At 42.2% G+C, this 21,697-nt stretch overlaps 1 protein-coding gene across 1 annotated transcript in view; it reads right to left on the bottom strand.

Moving 5' to 3' along the window:
• LOC138739574 (gamma-aminobutyric acid receptor subunit gamma-3-like) overlaps positions 1–21,697 on the bottom strand; it is a 483,253-nt gene that overhangs the window by 52,670 nt on the left and 408,886 nt on the right. The window contains exon 6 of the mRNA XM_069891900.1: positions 9,170–9,307. Coding sequence (XP_069748001.1) covers positions 9,170–9,307 — 138 coding nt within the window. The remainder of the gene's footprint in view (positions 1–9,169; positions 9,308–21,697) is intronic.

The raw sequence follows: 21,697 nt of genomic DNA, 5'->3' as shown, positions 1-21,697 counted from the left end.
GGTTCCAATCTGCCGCTGTCTGTATGGAGTTTGCACGTTCTTCCCGTGTCCGCCTGGGTTTCCTCTGGGTGCTCCAGTTTCCTTCCACGCTCCAAAGATGTACGGGTTTAGTAGGTTGCTTGGTCACATGGGCGAAATTGGGCAGTGTGAGCTCATGGGCCTGAAAGGCCTGTTACCTTGCCGTGTCTCTGAAGTAAAAAAAAGAAATCTGAGAATCTGGAGAGGATGCAGTAAAGTTAAGGGAATTAGTTAAGTAATTTTTAATATTGTGACAGATTATGCTATATTTTATATTGCACATAGATATGTTTCAAAGAAGAGAAAATGAGGCACGTTTTTCAGTGTAGATCACATACAAACACTTCAAAACAGATCTCGTTTAAAATGTGAGAGCTCTGCTCAAGCCAGACAGTTCAGGCTCCGGGTGCCTTTGCAAAAACTTTGAAGAATGCCTATAAGGACGTCACAAGAATGTGTTAATTGGACAGGCTGTGGAGTAATGGATTATTATTTTGGAAAACAACAGATGAACAACAGAGCCGCAATCTGTGCGGCAATGAGTGCGGTCATGTAGTTTTTTCTGAGAGAGAGAAAGAGAAAGAGATTGAGAGAGAGAGAGAGAGAGAGAGAGAGAGAGAGAGAGAGAGAGAGAGAGTGAGAGAGAGAGAGAGAGAGAGAGAGAGAGAGAGAGAGAGAGAGAGAGAGAATTCAGTTCTACAGTTCAGCAGCAGCTGGGACTGGAACAGGACAAGCTGACAAGCTTGTGGAAAAACCCCATTTGGAAGAAGGGTTGTGAGTTCTTAGTTCAGCCTGGCCAAAGCCCTTGTGGTCCATACAAAATGAGATGACTGGTTGCATAATGTTTCACTTGAAATAAGGGAAACAAAAAGGAACTCTGTGGTGACCTGAAAGAAAGAGGTTATCTTCTGGAAAATACTGATGGGTCAAGTTTCTTGGGCAAGACACTGAAGTGGCTGATCTGAAGGAATCAGTTATGGGTGTCCAACGAGCAACAAATCTCTCTCTGAAAACTGACAAAAACCTTCCTGAGTGGTAACCATTTACCTTTCAAGCACCAAAACCTGGTGAAATTCATAAATGTTAACTTCTGTGCACAGTATAAGAATTGCCTGCAACCAGTGAACTTGGAGGAATGAGAAGTGAGCTTGGACTGTGAATCAAAGAACTTTTCTGAACTTACACACACACACATTACATACATGTGCACTTAGAATTAGAATGGGGTTGTTAGGTTAAGTTAATAGTGATAAGTTAAAATGTGATTCTGTTTTCAAATTTAAAGATAATTAAAAATAGAGAGAGTGCAGAGAAGGTTCACGAGAATGTTGACAGGATTTCAAGATTTGAGTTACAGGGAACGGTTGTGCAGACTGGAGCTTTTTTCTCTGGAGCGTAGAAGATTGAGAGGGGACTTGATAGAGGTGTTTAAGATTTTAAAAAGGACAGACAGAGTAAATATGGATAGGCTTTTTCAATTAAGAGTCGGGGAGATTCAAACTAGAGGGCATGGTTTAAGATTGAAGGGGGAAAATTATAAGGGGAACATGAGGGGAAATTTCTTTACGCAAAGGGTGGTGGGGATGTGGAATGAGCTTCCGACAGATGTGGTTGAGGTGGGATCATTGGTTACATTTAAGGAAAGACTAGATAGTTACATGGATAGGAGAGGACTGGAGGGGTATGGACCGGGCGCTGGTCAGTGGGAGTAGGAGGGTGGGGATTTGTTACGGCATGGACTAGTAGGGCCGAGCTGGCCTGTTCTGTGCTGTAAGTGGTTATATGGTTAAAAACAATGTTTGTTTAAGTAAACGTTTGTCTTGGTGAATTTCTATTGCTGCTGGGTTTTGGGGTCCTCTGGTTTCGTAACATTTGTTGGCTCGTCTTTTCGGATTGAAAATTGGAGTTTTGGGATCTTAAACTTTTGGAGTTTTTGTAACTTATTAGTTAATTGGTTTTGACATTCAGCACAGACTCATTTTGGCCTATTAGTCCTTGCTGCCCAATTTATACCCAATTAACCTACATCCCTGATACATTTCGAAAAGTGGAAGGAAATCGGAGCTTCTGGGGAAAACCCATTAATGACAAAATTTGCTACTGTAATGTTGTAAAACTCTGGCAGGCTTGGGATTTTGGTTGATGCAAATCAGTGGTTTGTACTGAGAGTGGAACGTTATTTCTATTACTACCTTGACATTTTTAATTCACTTTATTACATAGTTATGCAGTATGAAAATAAATTGTCCAATGATCGAAGGAGGCTGTGAAGGAGCAGAGGAACTGGGCCTGAGCAAGTTGAAAGGGAGTGTTGGAACTGGGAACCCAGTGAGTTTAAAGAAAGTGTGGGAACTGGAGCCAAATTAAGTGGGAAGGAGCATGGGAACCCAAGTGAGTTGAAGGGGATCCTGGGTCTGGCATACATCACATGACTCACCAGGTAATGCTTTCTGAATAGTTGGATGGTAAACTATCAGAATCTTACTTAATGCAGCCAGTATCTTTGACTTCCAAAGGCACATAGTTGTTCTTGCAGGAAAGATGCAGACCAGAGCAACAATGACAAGCCCAACATAAGCATTGCTCGGCCAACATGTAAAGTCTTCAGGTTTCTCATCCAAGCATTCCTGGACCAAGCAATGCTGTTGTGTGTGTGCCAATCCCTCAGTCATTTTGCTCAATTCCAGAAAACCCAAGTAGAGTGTAGTTTCAACATTGGAACACAAGGAGCAGGAGTAGGCCATCTGACCTGCCTCACCTGCTCCGCCATTCACTGAGATCATGGCTCATCTGGCCATGAACTCAGCTCCACTTACCCACTCGTTCCCCCAAATCTTTTCCCCTATTATTCAAAATTCTCTCCAACTATGTCCAAAATACGTTCGATGAGGCGGCTTCTACTGCTTCATCAGGTCGATCATATTTCTTCCTGCCGCTTCTTTAAGAAACCTCAATGTTATGTCTATGATTCATTTGGCTTTTTTGCCATAGGCAAGACTTTATCTCAGTCCTTGATTATATCTGAGTAAAGGGTTCAAAAAACCGTTGATCTTGCACAGATCTGTGGTCTGACCTTTACACCAATCAGCATTTCTGGCCTTGAATTCCCTATTGCAAATTGTTTATTGCACATTGTCTGGTGTGTCATTATATCTCTGACTCCAAAGGAGCTTTCGCACTCACAGTAAGACAGGAGCGCCTGCAGAAAGTTGACATTTCAAATCCCTCCTGAAGGAATTATACATTCCTTATGAGGTGGTTTTTTTGGATGGAAATTTAGGTGCCATCTGCTTATGAAAGATCCCGAAACATTTTATGAACAAACACCAAGTTCTCTTCGAATGGCTGTGATTTTCTTACCCACCAGGGCTTCATAAATCTACAATTGTTTCTCAAAGGTAAATGTAAATTAGTATCCATAATAGGGATTTTGATGAAGTTCCCAACTCAAAATATTGACTGACCATTTCTCTCCGTGGATACTGCCTGATCTGCTCATCCCATCAACCTCTCCTTGTTCAATCAGGAGATAATGACCTCACTCATGATCAGGTTATTCAAACTATAACTGAATCTATTTTATCTCCCTATCAGTTCCTCCAATAATCGTGGCCCAATATTTGTCCTTTGAAAACCATCACTTAACTATCTATTTATCGATGTGCAGTTTCTTATAACTTGGTTTTCAGAGTCTACACATTGTTGGTAAGGTTAGCGTTAGTTGTCCATCTTAATTGCTCACAGTGGTGAGTTGCCTTCTTGAAGATACTCTCACAGTGTTGCTGGGTATGGAGATCTAGAATTTAGTCCCAGTGAGTATGAAGAAATGGTAATATATTACCAAGTCAGGATGAACCTACAGCTGGGAGTGTTCCGGTGCACCTGTTATCCTTGGCCTTCTTGAAAGAACCAAAATGAGAAAACGGCAGTGAATTTTGTGGCTGGTGCACCTTTTTCAGCCAGTGGAATTGAATGTTTAGAGTGCTATATAGAGTGTTAATCAAGCCAGGTGCTTTTTCCTGGATGGCATTGATCTCTAGATCACAAGAGAATCAAGGAATATCGTTAATACAGGAGAGAGCTATTGAAGTAAAAGATTAACTATAACCCAACTAAGGGTGGAATACATAGTTAATGCCAAGATTCTTACCAGTAAGTAGGAACAGAGTGCCACATCCATAGAATCCTCAAAGTTGCCACACAAGCTGCTAGAGTGGTTTAGAAGATGTATGGTGTGTTGGCCTTCATTAAACAGGAAATTGAGTTCAAAAGATATGAGATAATGTCACAGCTCAATAAAACTCTGGTTGGAGCACACTTGGAATATAATGTTCACCTCATTACAGGAAGGATGCAAAAGCTTGGGAGAGATTGCAGAGTTGATTTACCTGGATGTTGCCTGGATTGGACAACACATCTTATGAAGCAAGATTGATGCCAATGAGGCTTTTGTTTCAAAGGAGCAATGAAGGATGAGAGGAAACTTTAATAGAAGGATATTCGATCAGTTTAAGGTGAGTGGAGGAACGTTTAGGGGAGATGTCAGAAGTAGGTTTCTCTTTTACACAGAGAGTTGTGGGTGTCTGGAATGCATTGCTGGAGGGTGGTGGTGAAGACCGGTGCAATAGGGACATTTAAAAGTAAAATGGAGGGTTATGGCTGTGAGGTTGGGAAAAATTAGATTGTTGTAGAGTAGGTTTACAGAGGTCAGCTAAACATTGTGGGTTGAAGGACCTGTAATGTGCTGTAATGTTCTATGTTTTTTAAACCCTTGTGAACGAAGTGCAGCTGGATAGACATGAACAACTGATGTTACATTTCCAACTGCCCATTTCCCTCCAGAGGTGCTGCGTGACCTGATGAACCCTCCAGCTTTTCTTTCTAGCATCTCCATTCCTTGAGTTTTTTGTGACCCAACTGAATTTTTAAGCAGGTAGAAGGAGCCTGTTTCGAACAACCAGATGCTCTCCATCCACACCGTTGCCCTTCTGTTCTTTAGTCCTGCTGGAACAGCACTGTTCCAGGCTGCAAGGGCTTCGTGCTGGTGGGAGGTGGTCACTCACAGTCGGGCACTCGCCTCCAACCTGTTATTGCAGCTATGGTACTGTGGTTTAGGCAGGTGAGTTTCTGATCAACAGTGTCCCCATCCCTACCTCATTACCTACCACCCATTAGCTCATGCCTGAACATTGTCCAACTCTTCCATGCAGGCTTCCTGTTGCCAAAGGTTGTGAATAGAAATGAGCACTGTGTAATAATGAACAAACATTTCCACTTCTGACCTGATGGAAAGTCTTCCATGTTGCAGAGAAGATGAAGGTCAAGGCCAATCCCTTGAGAAGTTCCTGCAATGGTGTTTTGGGGCCATGATCCTTGATCTTGAACAACCATTTCCCCTTCTGTGATGTTTAAATTCATCCATTGGAAAATGTTCCCCTTGACACCTATTGACTTCAGTTTTACCCTGATGCCAACATTCAATTGCATGCTGGCTTGATTTATTAAATTTAAATTTTGACATACAGCACTGTATCAGATTCTTTCAGCCCATGCTTCCCAAATGCCCCACAATACCAGTACATTTTGAACAGTGGAAGGGAACCCGATCACCCGGAGGAAACCCACATAGGTACATGGAGAGCATACCAACTCCTTACAAACAGCGTCGGATTCGAACCCGAGACTCTGATGCTGTAACAGTATTGCGTTAACCACTACGCTAACCACGCTGCCCATCAAGGGTACTGACTCGGTAGAGAGCTGGAGCCAAGGGCAGCTCTTTGGGCATCAGTATTAGTCCCAGGTCAAGGAGTCAATCAGCTTGGAAATGCTCATCTCAATGACAAAATACAAAGGGGGGGGGAGGGAGGTAGAATTTGAGAACACAATTATGACCTGAGGCAAACTGAGAATGAGCTTTAAAAGCTCATTGAACCCATTTAAACTTCTCCAAGTTTCTGTCCTCTGAGCCAACATGGATCATGGTGCTTTCAAGTACTGATCTTGTGTCATTATTTTAACCTTCTGCCAACACCATTTGCATTTTTCTTGCTCTGGAGCATGTTAGGTCTGCTTTGTTCATGAATGAGTGAGACAAACACCAGACTGAGTCGAAATCAGGGTTCTTTGTTCTTTATTACCGGATTGTAACACTTGCAACTAACCATGTTAGTCGGAGAATGCATTCTGCCGTTATCAGCAAAATGGTGATTTTTTATACCCTTGGATACGTGCTTAGAACATCATCATATCATTACTTGTCCAATGACTAAAACTGTTGCTATCCTTTCCCTGCTAGCTTCCTGCCTCTCAATCCATCAATGTCTCTCTTATCTTGTAAGTACAAGGATGCATTCACATCTTGTTACAGCCCTGTACAGGGTAACTCCTTACACATTCCCATCTCATGATGTTTTACCTTACAAGCATTAGGAGGATGGAAACAGGCCTTGTCGATAAAGCCTTCTCCCATTTTCCTGCATTCAGCCCATATCCCTCCTAACGTCTCCTGGTACAACAGTTTTTCATTCATCGAGATCAAACTAGTCATCGTATCTTCAGACATATTAGATCTCTCTTCAATATAGTCCACTTCCTCCTGAACATCTTGAACCTCACTTTCCAACTTACCGACTCTTTGTGAGAGGTTATCTATCACCTTTAATGCATTATCCGCCTCAGCTGTCAAATCTGTTTCAACTTGCTTCAATTCTTAGTCGAATATTTAAATTTATTTTCCAAAGGGAAATTAATTTTTATTTGAAGTTCATCTATTTTGACTCAATCATTAATTTCCTTCTTAAAAGTCTTTTATCTTGCCTCTTATCTGCTCTTCTTCTGAACTTGACGTTTCTTCTTTACTCCATATTCTTCTGAAGCCTCTTCCACTGGAGATGAATCCCCTTCATGTTCAGATGTTGAAACGCCGGACTTCCCCTTTAAAAGACCTTGCTTTTTTTTCCCAACTATTTTTTCTTCTGTACCGCGCGTGCCCGACTTCTCGTGGTTTTAGTTCTTCCTCCGACACCATCTTTACTGGTTGCCACGAAGAAGGCTCCGGATTAAGGTCCCTCTCCTGGGTCCTCGACGGCGGATCCAGAGAGAACTTCAGTGGCCTGTTTCGACGCGAAACAGCTTCTTTCTTCTTCTTCTCTTCAGACTTTTTAGTAGGAGTTAATTTAGGCGTCTTTTTTTAGGTGACATCTTCTTTCTTCAGTTGAACACTTTATATTAACTTCAAAGTAATTTTTTTTGAAAAACTTTTCTTAATAAGCACTTAAAATTATTCTCACGGGAGTGCTAAGGCTGCATGCTGCTCCTCGTGGCATCACATGATGTCGTTTCTCCCCCCCCCCCCCAACCCCTTCCTGGTGGATAACTTTCAGTTGCATGTTTGCAGATACTTACATTCAGCGGGTTTGAAGTAAATAAATAAACTTCCCCAACCCATGGCTTGAGATCAGAAGGAAATCTTTCTGAGCTCTGTCACAGTTGGAAAGGTTTTCCTCATGGGCTACTCCAAAAATATCGAAGGTGGGAGACGGCACCAACATCCATTCAGACACGATGGGAGAATGGATCGGGTTTTGCAGGGCCATTGTGCTCCTGTTTTATGCTTGGGAAATCCAATTGGTGTGATCCAACTTTGAACCCAATATTTTTTAATCAACAAGCTGCAACTGAATGACTGGTTAAACAACACATTGCTGGATGGCGCTGTTAAATACACAATATGGCACTGCCACTGGGTTGCCCTCTGTCACTGGGCAAATGATGCTGTTGCTTCTGTTCAGCACCAATAACATTGGTTTAGTTTTCATGCAGCAAGCAGTCCTTCCTATTTGCAAGTCTGTCTTTGTATTCCTGTCACCAAGTATATCCAATCATAGCCCTGAACCGTTCCTTCAGTAAATGACTTAATTGATCAGAATCACACTGCAATAACACATACCAATCAAAGCATTCAATTGCAACTATTTGTATTGACCATTCTGCCCAATCAGAGGGTCATAAGCCTCTAAAGCACACGTCAAACTCCGGCCCACCCGCAAGATGTGGCCCGCCCTGCAGCGAGAGCCGATGCTGTTTTTTGGTCATGTCACCCCCACCATCCTCCCCCTTCATTACACATCCTTCCCCATTGTAACACGAGAAATTGTAACACGAGAAGTCTGTCGATGTCATCAGCCGGCAAGCCAGTTGGAAGGCTCCCCGCACAACCAGTCACTTCTCCCACCTGTCGAGCGGTGCGGCGGATGGGCGAGCGCCTGCGATTTGCTGTTGGCGCGATGGGCATGGCAGGCTGCGCACGGCCCCCAGGCAGCGCGAGCCCCACGCGACTGGCACCGGATGGCACTTCCACAGCGCGAGCGCACTTCTCCCGGTCGCCACGGCCTTCAGCGCTTGCACCCGCACGGATCCCAGGCCCTGCACGTGAAGAGAGAGATGGTGGCTGTCCGCAAAGGCTGATCGGCAGCGCGCTGGGCCTGAGTGGGTGGGTAAGCAGGGTGGGCAGAGGGTGTAGGTGAGGAGTAGTGGGCAGGGGAAGTTATGGTGGTGCGAGGGGCAGTTAGAGGGAGGGATGAGTAGAAGGAGGGGTGGATAGGTAAAAGGGGAGGGGCAGGGCGAGTAGGGGAGGGGTGATTAGAGGGTGAGAGATGGGTAGAGGGAGGAACAGGTTGAGGGGAGAGGCAGTAGAGGGGTGCACATAGAGGCAGAGCGAGTGGAGTGAGGGGTGAGTCGAGGTTGGGTAAAGGACTGGTCAGGTAGAGGGATGGTGGGTCGAGGGTGAATAGAGGCCTAGAGCCTGAGGAGTGAGCAGGAAATGCCGAGTCCTGATGGAGGCCAAAATGGACACAGCCTGTGAATGCTGACTACATCTCCACAGGGACCAAATAGGTTTCCCTCAGGTCAAGCAAAGGGTGAACTTGAGCTACCTACTCCTGACCTGTAACATTATCCTCCTAAAGTTATATCCTAAAGTTTAACATTCCATATGTTGAAAGAAGAGGAAACATGCAGATGTTGTTGAAAATTTTCAATCAATATTTAGTTCGGCCCTCGACTTAGTCCCGGTTTTGAATTTTGGCCCTCGGTGAATTTGGCCCTAAAACATTCTCCATAAAACAAGACAAAACTTATTTCCAAATACCTGTAGTGGTTTCAATAATTTTTGATGTATTCCTTAAGCCCAGGAAATCAAACTGATAGAGTCGCCAGGACTTCTGGTCAGCAGCTTCAACAGAATGCTTCCGCCATTTGTAAACCATCTCATCCTTCGGGTATCCATCTGGAAAGAAACCAAAGAACAAGCCCTAGTGTCAAATGTGCAACCCTTGGTTTGCAACTTGGCATACATTTAAAAAAAAATATTTAGACATGCAGCACTGTAACAGCATGCCACCAATTACACCCAAATGACCTACCACCCTTGTTCATTTTGAACGGTGGGAAGAAACCAGAGCACCCGGACGAAACCCACGTAGACGCAGTAGAATGTGCAAAATCCTTACAGACCAAGCAGGTTTCGAACCCAGGTTCCGATCATTGGCGCTATAATGGTGTTGAGCTAACTCTGATATTCCTGGGCTCAGCAACACTCAACAGTGAGCATTCTTTCTGCTGGATGCCAGGAGACTCCAGGTTGACCCCATGAACTCTTTCATTGAGCTGTACCATCTCCAATGCCTTTTGACGGCCAGTGCAAGAGCCCCGTATAAGGGCAGATGGAAGCAGTTGTTGGACAGGAGGGAGGGGTCAGTTCACACCTCTGCATTCCTTTAATTGTGGATTAGAAGAATTCCTCCTGCTTCCCTCAGTTCCACATCCAGTGAAACAATGGGATCCCTTCTCCTGGACAGTTGCAACACGGTCAGTGAACACACTGGGTCAGTTGAAAATCGAGAATGGCACATGCACAATGTCAATTGAATGCAGTTAAAGGAGTGTAAGAACTTAAGAAATAGGAGCATCTGGCTCATCAAGTGTGCTCTGCCATTCATTGCATCTCCAGCCACCTGCCTTTTCCCCATATTCATTAATTCCCATACTATGCAAAAATCTATGTAAAGTGTAAAAATCCGACCTTGTCTTAAATATATTTACTGAGGTAGCCTCCACTGCTTTAATGAGCAGCAAATTTCATAGATTTACCACCCTATGGGAAAAGCAGTTCCTCTTCATCTCTGTCCTAAATCTACTACCCTGGATCTTGAGACTATATCCCCTAGTCCTAGCCTCCCCCACCAATGGGAGAAACTTACCTACCTCTATCTTATCTTTGCCTTTCATAATTTTATGTTTCTCTAAGATCCCCTCTCATTATTCTAAATTCCAGTGAGTACCATCCCAGATGACTCAATCTCTTCTCATAAGCTAACCCCCTCATCTCTGGAGTTAACAAGGTGAACCAGACAGTCTGAGGGAGAACTTGCTGTTCTAAGAGAGTCATGTGGTTTTGCAAGCAGAGAGAGTCAAAGAGGCTTTCTCTCAGAGTGAGAGAGAGGCACACACAGAGATCACTTGTACAGTGTTACAGCCAGCAGACAGCAGCTGGGACTGGAACAGGACAAGCTTGTAAGCTTGTAGAATGCCACATTTTGGAACACAGCTTGGTCAAAGCTCCTGTGGTTCATGCAAGAGGAGAGGACTGGCTATCTAATGTTTCATAAGTGAAACAAAAAGGAACTCTGTGGTGACCTGAAAGAAAGAGATTATCATCTGGAGAACCCTGAAGGGGCAAGTATCTTTGGCAAGACACTGAAGTGGCTAATGGAAGTAAATCTGTTGTGGATGTCCTGGAACAACAAATCTCTCTCTGAAAACTGACAAGAACCTTCCTGAGCAATAACCATTTACCTTTCATACACCAAAGGCTGGTGAACTTTATAAATGTTAAACTTTATAAATGTTAACCAATGAACTTGGTGGAATGAGGTGAGATTGAATGTGAACCAAAGAACTTTTCTGAACGTACACACACATTACATACACATGTGCTTAGAATTAGAAGAGGTTTAAGTTGGTTTAGTTAAGTCAATAGTGATATGTTAAAGTTTGATTCTATTTTCATGTTAAAAGTTAATTAAAAGCAACTTTTGTTTAGGTAACCATTTGTCTTGTTGAATATCTATTGCTGCTGGGTTTTGGGGTCCTCTGGGATCGTAACACTAACAACACATTCTCCACCACCCCAATCCTGAAAATCATTCTCTCATGAGTATTTATTCCCTCTTGAAGACATTAATTAATTCTTGTTTCCACCACACCTATAGACAACGTCTTCCAAATCCTAAGACACAAAGGAGACTGCAGGTGTTGGAATGCAAAGCCAAACACAATATGCTGGAGGATCTCAGAGCATTGAGCAGCATCAATGAGATAGAAAGAATGGTCAACATTCAAGCTGAAACTCTTCATCAGGACTGAGGGAAGCAGTAGAAAGAGGACAGGGTGGTAGGGGAGGGGGACACTGGGCCTGCCACAAAATTGGCAAATCAAGCAGGACTGAGACATGACGGACAGAGGCAGATGACAGATGCCAGTTTAAAGGAGAGAGATGGGTAGACATATGGGTGAGGTAGAGGAAGATGAGTGATAAGGGGTGGAGTGGGTAACTGAGGAATAAAGGTCATTAGTGATGGATTCTGATAAGGAGAGAAGGTGGGAATGCAAATATAAAGAGAGTCTGGACAGAAACAGAGTGTGTGGGGGAGGGGATGGGGAGGGAGCTGAAGAATTCAGTAGGGAAATGGGGCTGAGGGCGATAGGACCAAAGAAGAGGTGGATTAAAGATAGGATGGGGGAAAATGGGATGGGAGAAGAAGAGGGGGAGTGGAATAGGAAGAGTAGAGTGGGCACAGAAGAAGAAGTAGGGGAATGTCTTCCAAACCATTTTTTTTCTAGGAAGGGAACAATTTCTCCACCCTTTTTCTCCAAAATATTGTCTTTCTGGTTTAAAATCGATTTTCGTACATATTGGTGTGGCTTTTTCAAATTACCACTCTGTTGAATCCATTCTAGAATCTATGGCATTTTGAATAATGACATCCACCATTTTTTGGAAAGCCTTAAGGTGCAGGGTAGCAAGTCCAAGAGATTTATTGGATTTTGGTCCCACTCATTTTAAAATATTTTTTTACTAATGCTAATTTTGTTTGCTCTTGAACCATATTTCCCAACTTTTGGAAGTTGGTTTCTTGCCTTCTATCGTGGCTAATGGCCCGATTTGTTGGTATTTTTCAAAACGACCTCTTCTTACAGTTTAAATTTAGAATTTAGAGATACAGCATGGTAACAAGTTTGTGCTTGCCGCTAGCCCGCAAATACACCCATGTGACCAATTGACCCAACTCCATACTTCTTTGGAACATGGCACCTGGAGTAAACCTATGCAGTCACGGAGGAAACGTACAAACTCCTGACAGACAGCAACAGGTTAAAACCCAGGTCACTGCCCTATACTGGTATTGTACTAAATGCTACATAAACCATACTGTGTTTAAATTGAAATTATATTTTTTTTAAATTTAGGGATACAGGCCCTTCTGGGCCTTGAGCCTGTGTTGCCCAAATGCACCAAATCAGATTTCAGATTTATTGTTAGAGTACATACATGACATCACATACAACCCTGAGATTCCCTTTTCCTGCAGGCCACTAATTGGAAGTGAAAGAAATAAACTGTACACAGCATAAACATGTAAACAAATAAAGGAATTGTAAACAGATAATGAATGTAAAAAAACTGACTGTGCAATGCAGGGAGAACAAAAAAGAAAATCAATAAAGTGTACAAGTAAGAGTCCTTAAATGAGTCTCTAATTGACTCTGTCACTGAGGATTGTTAACTGCGCTCGTTAATTCTAGTTTTTTTGACAAATTAATTTTGATACCCTAGTCTACCTTATCTGAAAACCTCATCGTTAGGAATGTCAGTCTTGCCCCTCTCTTCAGCTCTTATAATGTATTTGGAACTTACAAAATGTGTTCTATGTGTACCAATTAACCTGATGATAGACAGCCTGATAGAGTAGGCTGGTAACGTGGAGCCTGATTTCCGCAAACCTCCCCTCACACAACCAGACACAAAGATCACCCAAAGTTGTGCAAGTTAGTGAATTAATTGGCCACAGTAAATAGGTGAATGGTAAAATCCAGGGAGGGCTTGTGAATTGATGGAAGTGTGGAGGGAATACAATAATTCGTGCAGGATTATTGCAGAGTGCTAATGGCTAATGATCCATGGAGACTCGGTGGGCCAAAGGACCTATTTTGAAGCGGGATGACTCCATGCCTGACGATATTTCACAAAACAAAATAATTTTTATCACACACTCTGCCGGCATGCACAGGTTTACACACACACACACACACACACACACACACACACACACACACACACACACATATACACACACACACACACACACTGGGTAAAACACAGAAGTCTGCAGACACTGAGGATGAAGTAAAAACACGATGCTGGAGAAACTCAACAGGTCAAACGTGTACTTATACAGCAAAGATAAAGATGCATATCCAACATTTCAGGCTTGAGACCTTCATCAAGGTATTGGTAAAATGTAGGTAAGCACCTGAACAAAATGGTGGGGGAAGGGGCAGGGGGAGGAGCACAGCCCCACAGGCAGGAGTTAATAGGTGGATAAGGGAAGGAGAGTACACCAGCAAACAAGGGGAGGGGAGATGGCTCTGTGAAAGCAGAGGGAAGGGATGGAGAGCTGGAGGAAAGAGGAAAGGGATGGAAAAGCGAGAGGAAGAACGGGGAGTAGGCCAGCTGAAACCGGAGGTCAACATTAATGCCTTCCAGCTGCTGAAATGGAAGACTAGGTGTGGCTCCTCCAATTTATGGGTGGCCATGGCTTGACAACATATGAAGCCATGGCAGATATGTCAGCTTGAGAGTGGGGTGCAGAATTGAAATGGTTGCCCACTGGGAGATTCCTGTGTACATCAGACTGAGCACAGGTTTTCAGCAACATGATCTCCCAGTCTGTGTCTAGACTCTCTAGTGTAGAGAAGGCCACAATGGGAGCTCCGGATGCAGTAGATAATGTGTGAATATACAAGTGAAGCATTGCTTCGCTTGGAAGAACGTTATCCACACAATTCAGATTCACACATACATCCCCATAAACACACACACGACTTTCTCTTGTTCGAGAGTTGTATGTTTGTCTCTGCTACTGTTGCTTTATTAACCTGGGTAGCTTGAGGCAACTTGCATTCAATGATGTGTGGGAGTTTAAAGTGATGTTAGGTTCTATTATTAGTAAAGCTTGCAGATGCTGAGATTATTTTCATGGTGCAATGCTGTGGATGTTTTTAATATATTCTGTCCAATTATTATGTGCAGCTGTTGGTACTTGAAACCACTGTCAGTTAATATCTATTGAGTTGTTCTCCACTTTGAACCGATTCATTTTGCTTTCTTTATTTTGTTTGCTTGTGGAATACCTACACCAGCACATGCAATCAGTTTTTTATCAGTGGTGTCGTTTCTGGAACATTATGGCTGCTGAAGAATCATGGAAATAAAACCATTTGTAATTTCCAAAATATTGGAACAACAAGCACGTTTTCCTAGAAATTTAATTGTACGACATTATTTTTCTCGGGCATTTCATCTTGTATTTGTATGTGTGAGTTCTTAGACAACACATGGAGGAAGTAAAAGGTTCTTTAAAGTTGTTGTAAACAGCACATGAGGCATACCATCATGCTGCAAGCCTCCATTACAGATCAAGCATTCTGTGTCTCCTGCTCTGTGTTGACAACCAAGTCTAATCAAATAATAACTATAATCAAGGCATTGCTAGTGGCCATGCAAACATGATCACTCTCATTACATCTCCCCTTCTTAAAACAAAAAGTAGTTTACTTTTAACTAATATGTTTTCTTTGTATAACTCTGCAAATTTTAACTTTAACAGCAGGAATTTACATTTTCACTATTATCAGCATTTGTTAACATTTTTTAAACTTGTATTGTGTTCACATTTACATACACTAAAACTTGAAGAGTGAATAGGATAGCACTACTTCATTCTAGAACAGGAGTCTTTAAATTTGCTCTATAAGTCTCTTAGGAGGATTCGCGTGTTTTGATGATCTCCTGATTGATTGTCCTTGAATTTGAGTTGTTGCCTCAGACGATGTCTTCTCAGCTGTGCATTCAGGTTCTTCAACAATATCTGTCTTTCCACCTACTGTGGCTGGTCCCATTTGAAGATCTTGACAATTTATTCGCAGTACAGCACCTTCGTCTGTCTGAATGATGTATGATCTTGGTTGGACTTCACCAAGTCCATAAGTCTGAATCCATAAGTTTGTTTTGTCATTTAGCCTTATTTGGTCACCAGTGTAGAGCTCTGGAAGGTTTTTTTGTTTGTCTGTCAAAGTAATACTTTTGCTTTACTTTCTGTTGTTCTTTGAATTTCCACACAATTGCCCCCTCTTTTGTTTTTAGGAAGTTCTCCTGAATGGGTAGGTTTGATCTTAGCCTACGTCCCATAAGGAGTTGTGTTGGTGACATACAATACTTGAGTGGTGGTGTGTGATATACTATCATGCTCTGATAGAAGTCTGCTCCACTGTCTTTTGCCTTGTTCATCAGTCTTTTCAGTGTCTGTACTGTTTTTTCCATTAGACCATTGGAAATGAGGACTTGAAATGGTGTGTACAAAGTCCCACTCTTTGGCAAACTGTTGGAACTTTGATTTGAAAAACTGGGGTCCATTGTCTGTGAAGACCTTGCTTGCCACGCAATGTCAGGAGAATATGGCTTTTATACCTGTTATTCCAGCATCTGCAGAGGTGGTGTTCAGTCTACACATGTCTGTGACTATCAGATAGTCCTTCCCTTGACACTCGAATAGGTCAGCGCCTACCTTCTGGTAAGGTCTGTTGCTGGGTGGGGCTTTAACGGTTCTGCAGGATTGCTTGCTTGATATTTCTGGCATATTATACAGTTTGACACTTCATTTGTTATATCATTGATTCTTGGCCAGTACCTCACCTCTCGTGCTCTTTTCTTACACCTTTTGATTCTGAGATGTCCTCCATGAATCCATTTTAGCAACTCTTTTCTCGGACTCTTTGGGATAAGGATTTTGCTTCCTTTGTAGATGATGTCTTCAACCTCCGATAGTTCGGCCCTGCAGTTCCAGTACTCTGAAATGTCAGGTGAGCAGTCTTGCTTCATGTTGGGCCATCCATCCAAGATGCTTTTTTTTCAGTTGTCTCAGTGTTTCATCTTTCTTTGTATCTGACTTTATGAGCTCAATTTTTGCATCTGATATGGGCAGTGCACTTGCAATCATGTCCACGAAGGCATTCACATTTTCATCCATTTTGGTGTTTGCAGGCTCTCTCGTGTCAACAGCTCTAGACAATGTGTCTGCTGTGTACATTAGCTTACCCAGAGTATTTGCCATATTCAGAATATAGCGTTACAGCCTAATCATCATTCTTTGTATTCTCAGTGGACATACATTTAATGGCTTTTGGAATAATGCAATCGAGGGCTTAGAGTCAATCTTTACACTAATTGCTTGTCCTGACACAAACTGATGAAATCTTTCACAGGCATATGTGATGCTGAGCAGCTCCTTTTCAATTTGAGCGTATCGTGTCTCCGCGTCAGTCATTGAGCATGATGCATACGCAATGGGTTGCCAGTCATCATATTTTTGCAGAAGAACTGCACCGAGCCCACTATGTGATGTGTTTGATATTATCTTGATGGGTCTCACTGGGTCGTAAAACCTCAGAACTGGTTCCTCTGTGAGCAGTTTTTTTAGTTCGCTCCATGATTTTTCATGTTCATGATTCCACTCCCATTCAATGTTCTTTTCTGTTCATCTTCTCATTGGAGCCATCTTTTCTGAGAGGTTGGATATGAATTTACCCATATAGTTGACCATTCCATTAAACCTCTGCACATCCTTTTTGCATTCTGGCCTTGGCATGTTCCCAATAGCAGACACCTTTCTGGGATCTGGTCTGATGCCCTCACTGCCAATAAAACATCTCCTATAAATATTGGATCTGTCACCCTGAGCTGGCATTTCTCTCTATTCAGGTTCAGGTTTGCTTTCCTTGTTGCTTCCAGCACTTTCCTTAGTCTCTCATCGTGCTCCATTCTCGTGGTTCCCCATACTATGATGTCATCCATTGAAGTATCAACTCCATCCAGGTGCTCGTAGACCCAATGGATAGTTTTGTGATACACTTCAGCAGCTGAGACAATTCCGAATGGTCACCTTAGGAATCTGTATCTGTCAAATGGACTATTGAACATGCACAGTCTTGAACTTGCTTAATCCAATTTTAACTGACAAAATCCTGATGATGCATCTAACCTGTTGAAGAATTTTGCATTTGCAAACTGTGACATGATTTCTTTATGTGTCGGAAGCTTAATGTGTTCTCTTTTTATTGCTCTGTTTAGATCTCTTGGATCCAAGCAAATTCTAAGTTTTCCTTTCTTTTCGTCCACAACAATGAGTGAAATCACCCACTCCATTGGCTCATCTATCTTCTGAATCACGTTTAGGATTTCCATCTTGTCCAACTCTGCCTTTAGTTGTTTTTGAAGAGCTAATGGAGCGTTTCTGCACGGATATATTATCGGTGGCAAGTTTATCCACTCTAATCATGTGTTCTCCATGAAGGCAGCCTAGACCCTGAAATAGGTCATTGTACTCTTTCATGAGGTCATCATAGACTGTCTCTCCTTCGCTTTCCACAATGAGGACTCTTTTTACCAGGTTCAGTTTCTTACAGGCTGTTAAACCTAGTATGGCCTGTACATCCTTTGGTACCACGATGAATGCTAGCACGTGCTCTTTGTCCTCGTGTTTCACTTTGACCATGCATTCCCCTTGCACTGGTATATCGGTACCTGAATATCCAGTTACCTTCACTTTTGTTCTATACATCTTTGGTCTCAGTCTAATCTTCTTAAAATCAGTCTCTGATATTATATAAATTTGTGCTCCATTATCCAATTTAACTGAAATTAATGTCATTCATTTTTCATCTCAACATCCAGTCTCTGTTTTCTTTCTTGTTTTCAGTCACAGCATCTACATAGAATTCCTCGACCTCCCTTTCATCTACTGCATGAACCTTGCTTTGTTGCACTTGGATCCTACAGCAACAGCCATAATGTTTGCTTTTGTTGCACATATTGCATGTTTTACCATATGCTGGATGCTTTTTTGGTAGGTGTTGTGTACCACATCAACGACATGGCTTTCGATTGTCTCTTTCATTTTTGTTCGCCAACCACGCTTCTCTTTTTTCTTAGGCGTGCTTCTTGTTAAAGAGTTTATGTCTGTTCTTGTTCAATGCATCCACATTACAGCTAGTTTCACTGAACATCTCTTTTTCCTGCAATTTTACAGTTTCTGAAGCTCTACAGAGTGCTATGGCTTGTTCCAGGCCTAGATTTTGCTCTCTTCGCAGTCTTTCACTTCGACTATTATCTGGAATACCACACACAAGTCTGTTTTTTATGTGAGTCGGTCAGTCCACCAAATTCACATGTTTTGCTTCTGTTTCTCAATTCAGTCACATACTGATCAATACTTTCTTCCATTTTCTGGATACATTTGAAAAATCTGTGCCTCTCAAATGTCACGTTACATTTAGGTATGCAGTATGCCTCAACCTTTCCACTATTTTTTATTCTTTTTGTCTCCTTTAGCAGCAAATGTGAAGTTATTATACACCTCCAGGGCTTCATCACCCGTGACATGTAAGAAAACTGACGCTTTCACTTTATCACTTTTCTCGTCAGCTCCAACTGCCACTAAATACAATCTAAAATGTTGTTTAAATCTGTTCCAATTTCAATGCTGGAGAAACTCAGCAGGTCAAACGGTGTACTTTATATTGCAAAGATAATGATACACAACCAACATTTTGGGCATGAGCCCAACATCAAGGTATGATTTACAAGTAGCGAGCAGTATAAGAGAATCCCACAGTACTCCCTTCAGAAAGCAAAGAAGAGCTCCCCACAGTGCTCCCTTCAGAAAGCAAAGAAGAGGTTCTTCAGGGCAGGCATCCCTCAAAGAGTTTTGGAGTAGATAGGAGTAAGACATGAAAGTCTGCAGACAATTCTCATAGCTTGATGAAGGGCTCAAGCCCGAAACATTGGTCATGTCTCTTTATCTTTGTGTATAAAGTATTCTCTTTAACTTGCTAAGTTTCTCCAACATTGTGTTTTTAGTAGAATCAGGTAACAGTTATGAGTTCTCAAACTTTATAGAATTAAGTGCATCCCTTAACGCAAGCTTGTGAATTTGATGTGTTGTACACATAGATTAGTCTAAATAAACCTCTCTCCTGAATAAAAAAAACTGATTGAGAGCTATGTCCTCCCTATCACCCTCTTGCAATCAGACAAAGTTCACTATAATTGATTTGTTAAAACTTCAGTTGTACGATCCAAAATAAATTGTTTCATTGAATGTCTGGGATATTTCATTATCTGCTCACTGCAAATATGAAGCAAGACATTATCTATGACAGGAAGTAAATACTGAACTAAACTTTAACCGTCAGTGTCAGAACACATAGAATCATTTTTTTATCAAACAGGACTCAGCAGGAACCAAGAAAAATAATTATTAAACTCCAATGGGCTGCAAATAAGGAATAATTATCAGCTTCCAGCGATAAATGTAAAATAATTTGTTATCTTACTATGGACTGTATAGATGGAATAAATTATGAAAAGATGACAAACTGCAAATGTAGAATAATTCATTACCAGGGAGAAAAGGGTAAATATAGAATTATACATCTAAATCTGCAAAAGGAGAGAGACTAGTTAACAGCCGAGACAAAGGTCCCACATCTCACTTTGACCTCCTTGTCCTTGGCTTCCTACATTATTCCAGTCAGGTTCAACATTACAAAAGGAACAAGAACTCATTTCTCATCCAGGTACACATTTTTGGACGCCTTGTTGATCTTACTACTTTTCCCCATTTACTCTTCATCTGGACTGATTCTTGGCTCATCTAATCGTCACCCAGCCTTTTAATTTACTTTAGCGATGCGACACCGCAAAAGGTGGCAGAAACCTCCTTTGAAGAAGACCGCAGAGCCCACCTCACTGACAAAAGACAAAGGAGGAAAAACCCAACACCCAACCCCAACCCACCAATTTTCCCTTGCAACCGCTGCAACCGTGTCTGCCTGTCCCGCATTAGACTCGTCAGCCACCAACGAGCCTGCAGCTGACGTGGACATTACCCCTCCATAAATCTTCGTCTGCGAAGCCAAGCCAAAGAGAAGAAAGAGACCGCAAAAGGGCCTTCTGGACCGGTCCAAATGCATCCAATTTGACCAATTAACCTACCAACGCATACGTCTTTGGAATATGAGAAGAAATCTGATCACCCAGATAAAACCCACGCAGATACAGGGAGAATGTACAAACTCTACAGACAGAGCCAGATTTGAACTCGGGTCACTGGCGCTCGATAGTGTTGTGTTAACTACCAAACTAACTGTGCCTTCCAACTTTTCATCTTCCTTTCATTGATCAATCTCTCTTGTTTTCCAAACAATCACGGACCCTTTCTTTCTTCCTTTTCACTTCCTCTTCTGTGCAACTTAAAGAAATATTTTATCCTTCAATTTACATTTAATGAGTACAGTATGTTTTACTGGTGTTACATCAAACAAAAATGGATGCAAGCTCTAAAGAAGGAATTAGAAGCCTCTGAAGGACTACTACATGTATTTTCTTCCACCACTACCCTGGCATTCCTTTTATGTTGCAAAATAAAATAGAAATCTGTGTATAAAGTGATTGGGGTATTGATAATTTTGCGAACATGCTTTCACTTTACATTAAACAAATGTCAATGTGGCAGAGGGTAGTTTTTGGTGATGAATTCCAATTTCATGCAAAGTGTCCCCTTTTTTCAGCGCTAGTTCACTTTTTTCCCCCTGCCCAACCCAATTTTTGTCCCCTTTCTCACCCACTTCTACCCAGCCTCCCACCCATTCTCAATCCCCTCCCTCTTTGGATCCATTCTCTTTCATGCACATTTCCACATCTGGATTCTTCCACCTCTTTCTTCTTCCAATCCCATTCATTTCTACCTGGTCTCTCATTTTATCCCCCGATTGTCACCTCCCCTGATCAAGTTCTACCATTGGCACCCTTAGTCTCTTTTTACCTCTGACCCCATCCTGTACAACTCATCTTCCTCACCCTAACCCTTTTGTTTTCCTTGTTTCTTTCTCCCTTTGTCTGGCACGTGACATTATCCTTCACTTTTCCCTTGTCCACTAATCCCTACTAATCCTGTCCAAGCTCTCCCACCCTGTCCTCATTAAACGAGCTGTCAAGCCTCCACGCTCGTAGTCTCGATGAAGGGTTCAGACCTGAAAAATTAACCATTCTTTTTTTCCCCCACTGATGCAGCTCAACCCACTAAGTTCCTCCAGATCATTGTTCTTTGCCCAATTTGGCTTTCACCATAAAGGGCTTGTGAAATTGGGACAATTGGACTCCTCAAGACTTTGACCAATAGACATTGTTAGGCAATGGTATGAATGGCTATGAAGCAAAGGCAGGAAAATAGAGTTAACACACAGAAAAGCTAATCCATTGGTCAAGAGGGTATGAGAA

The sequence above is a fragment of the Narcine bancroftii genome, chromosome 7 (assembly GCF_036971445.1).
Source record: "Narcine bancroftii isolate sNarBan1 chromosome 7, sNarBan1.hap1, whole genome shotgun sequence".
Lineage (NCBI taxonomy): Eukaryota > Metazoa > Chordata > Chondrichthyes > Torpediniformes > Narcinidae > Narcine > Narcine bancroftii.
The sequence above is the reverse complement of the archived record's forward strand: the minus strand, read 5'-3'. Positions and strand labels throughout refer to the sequence as shown.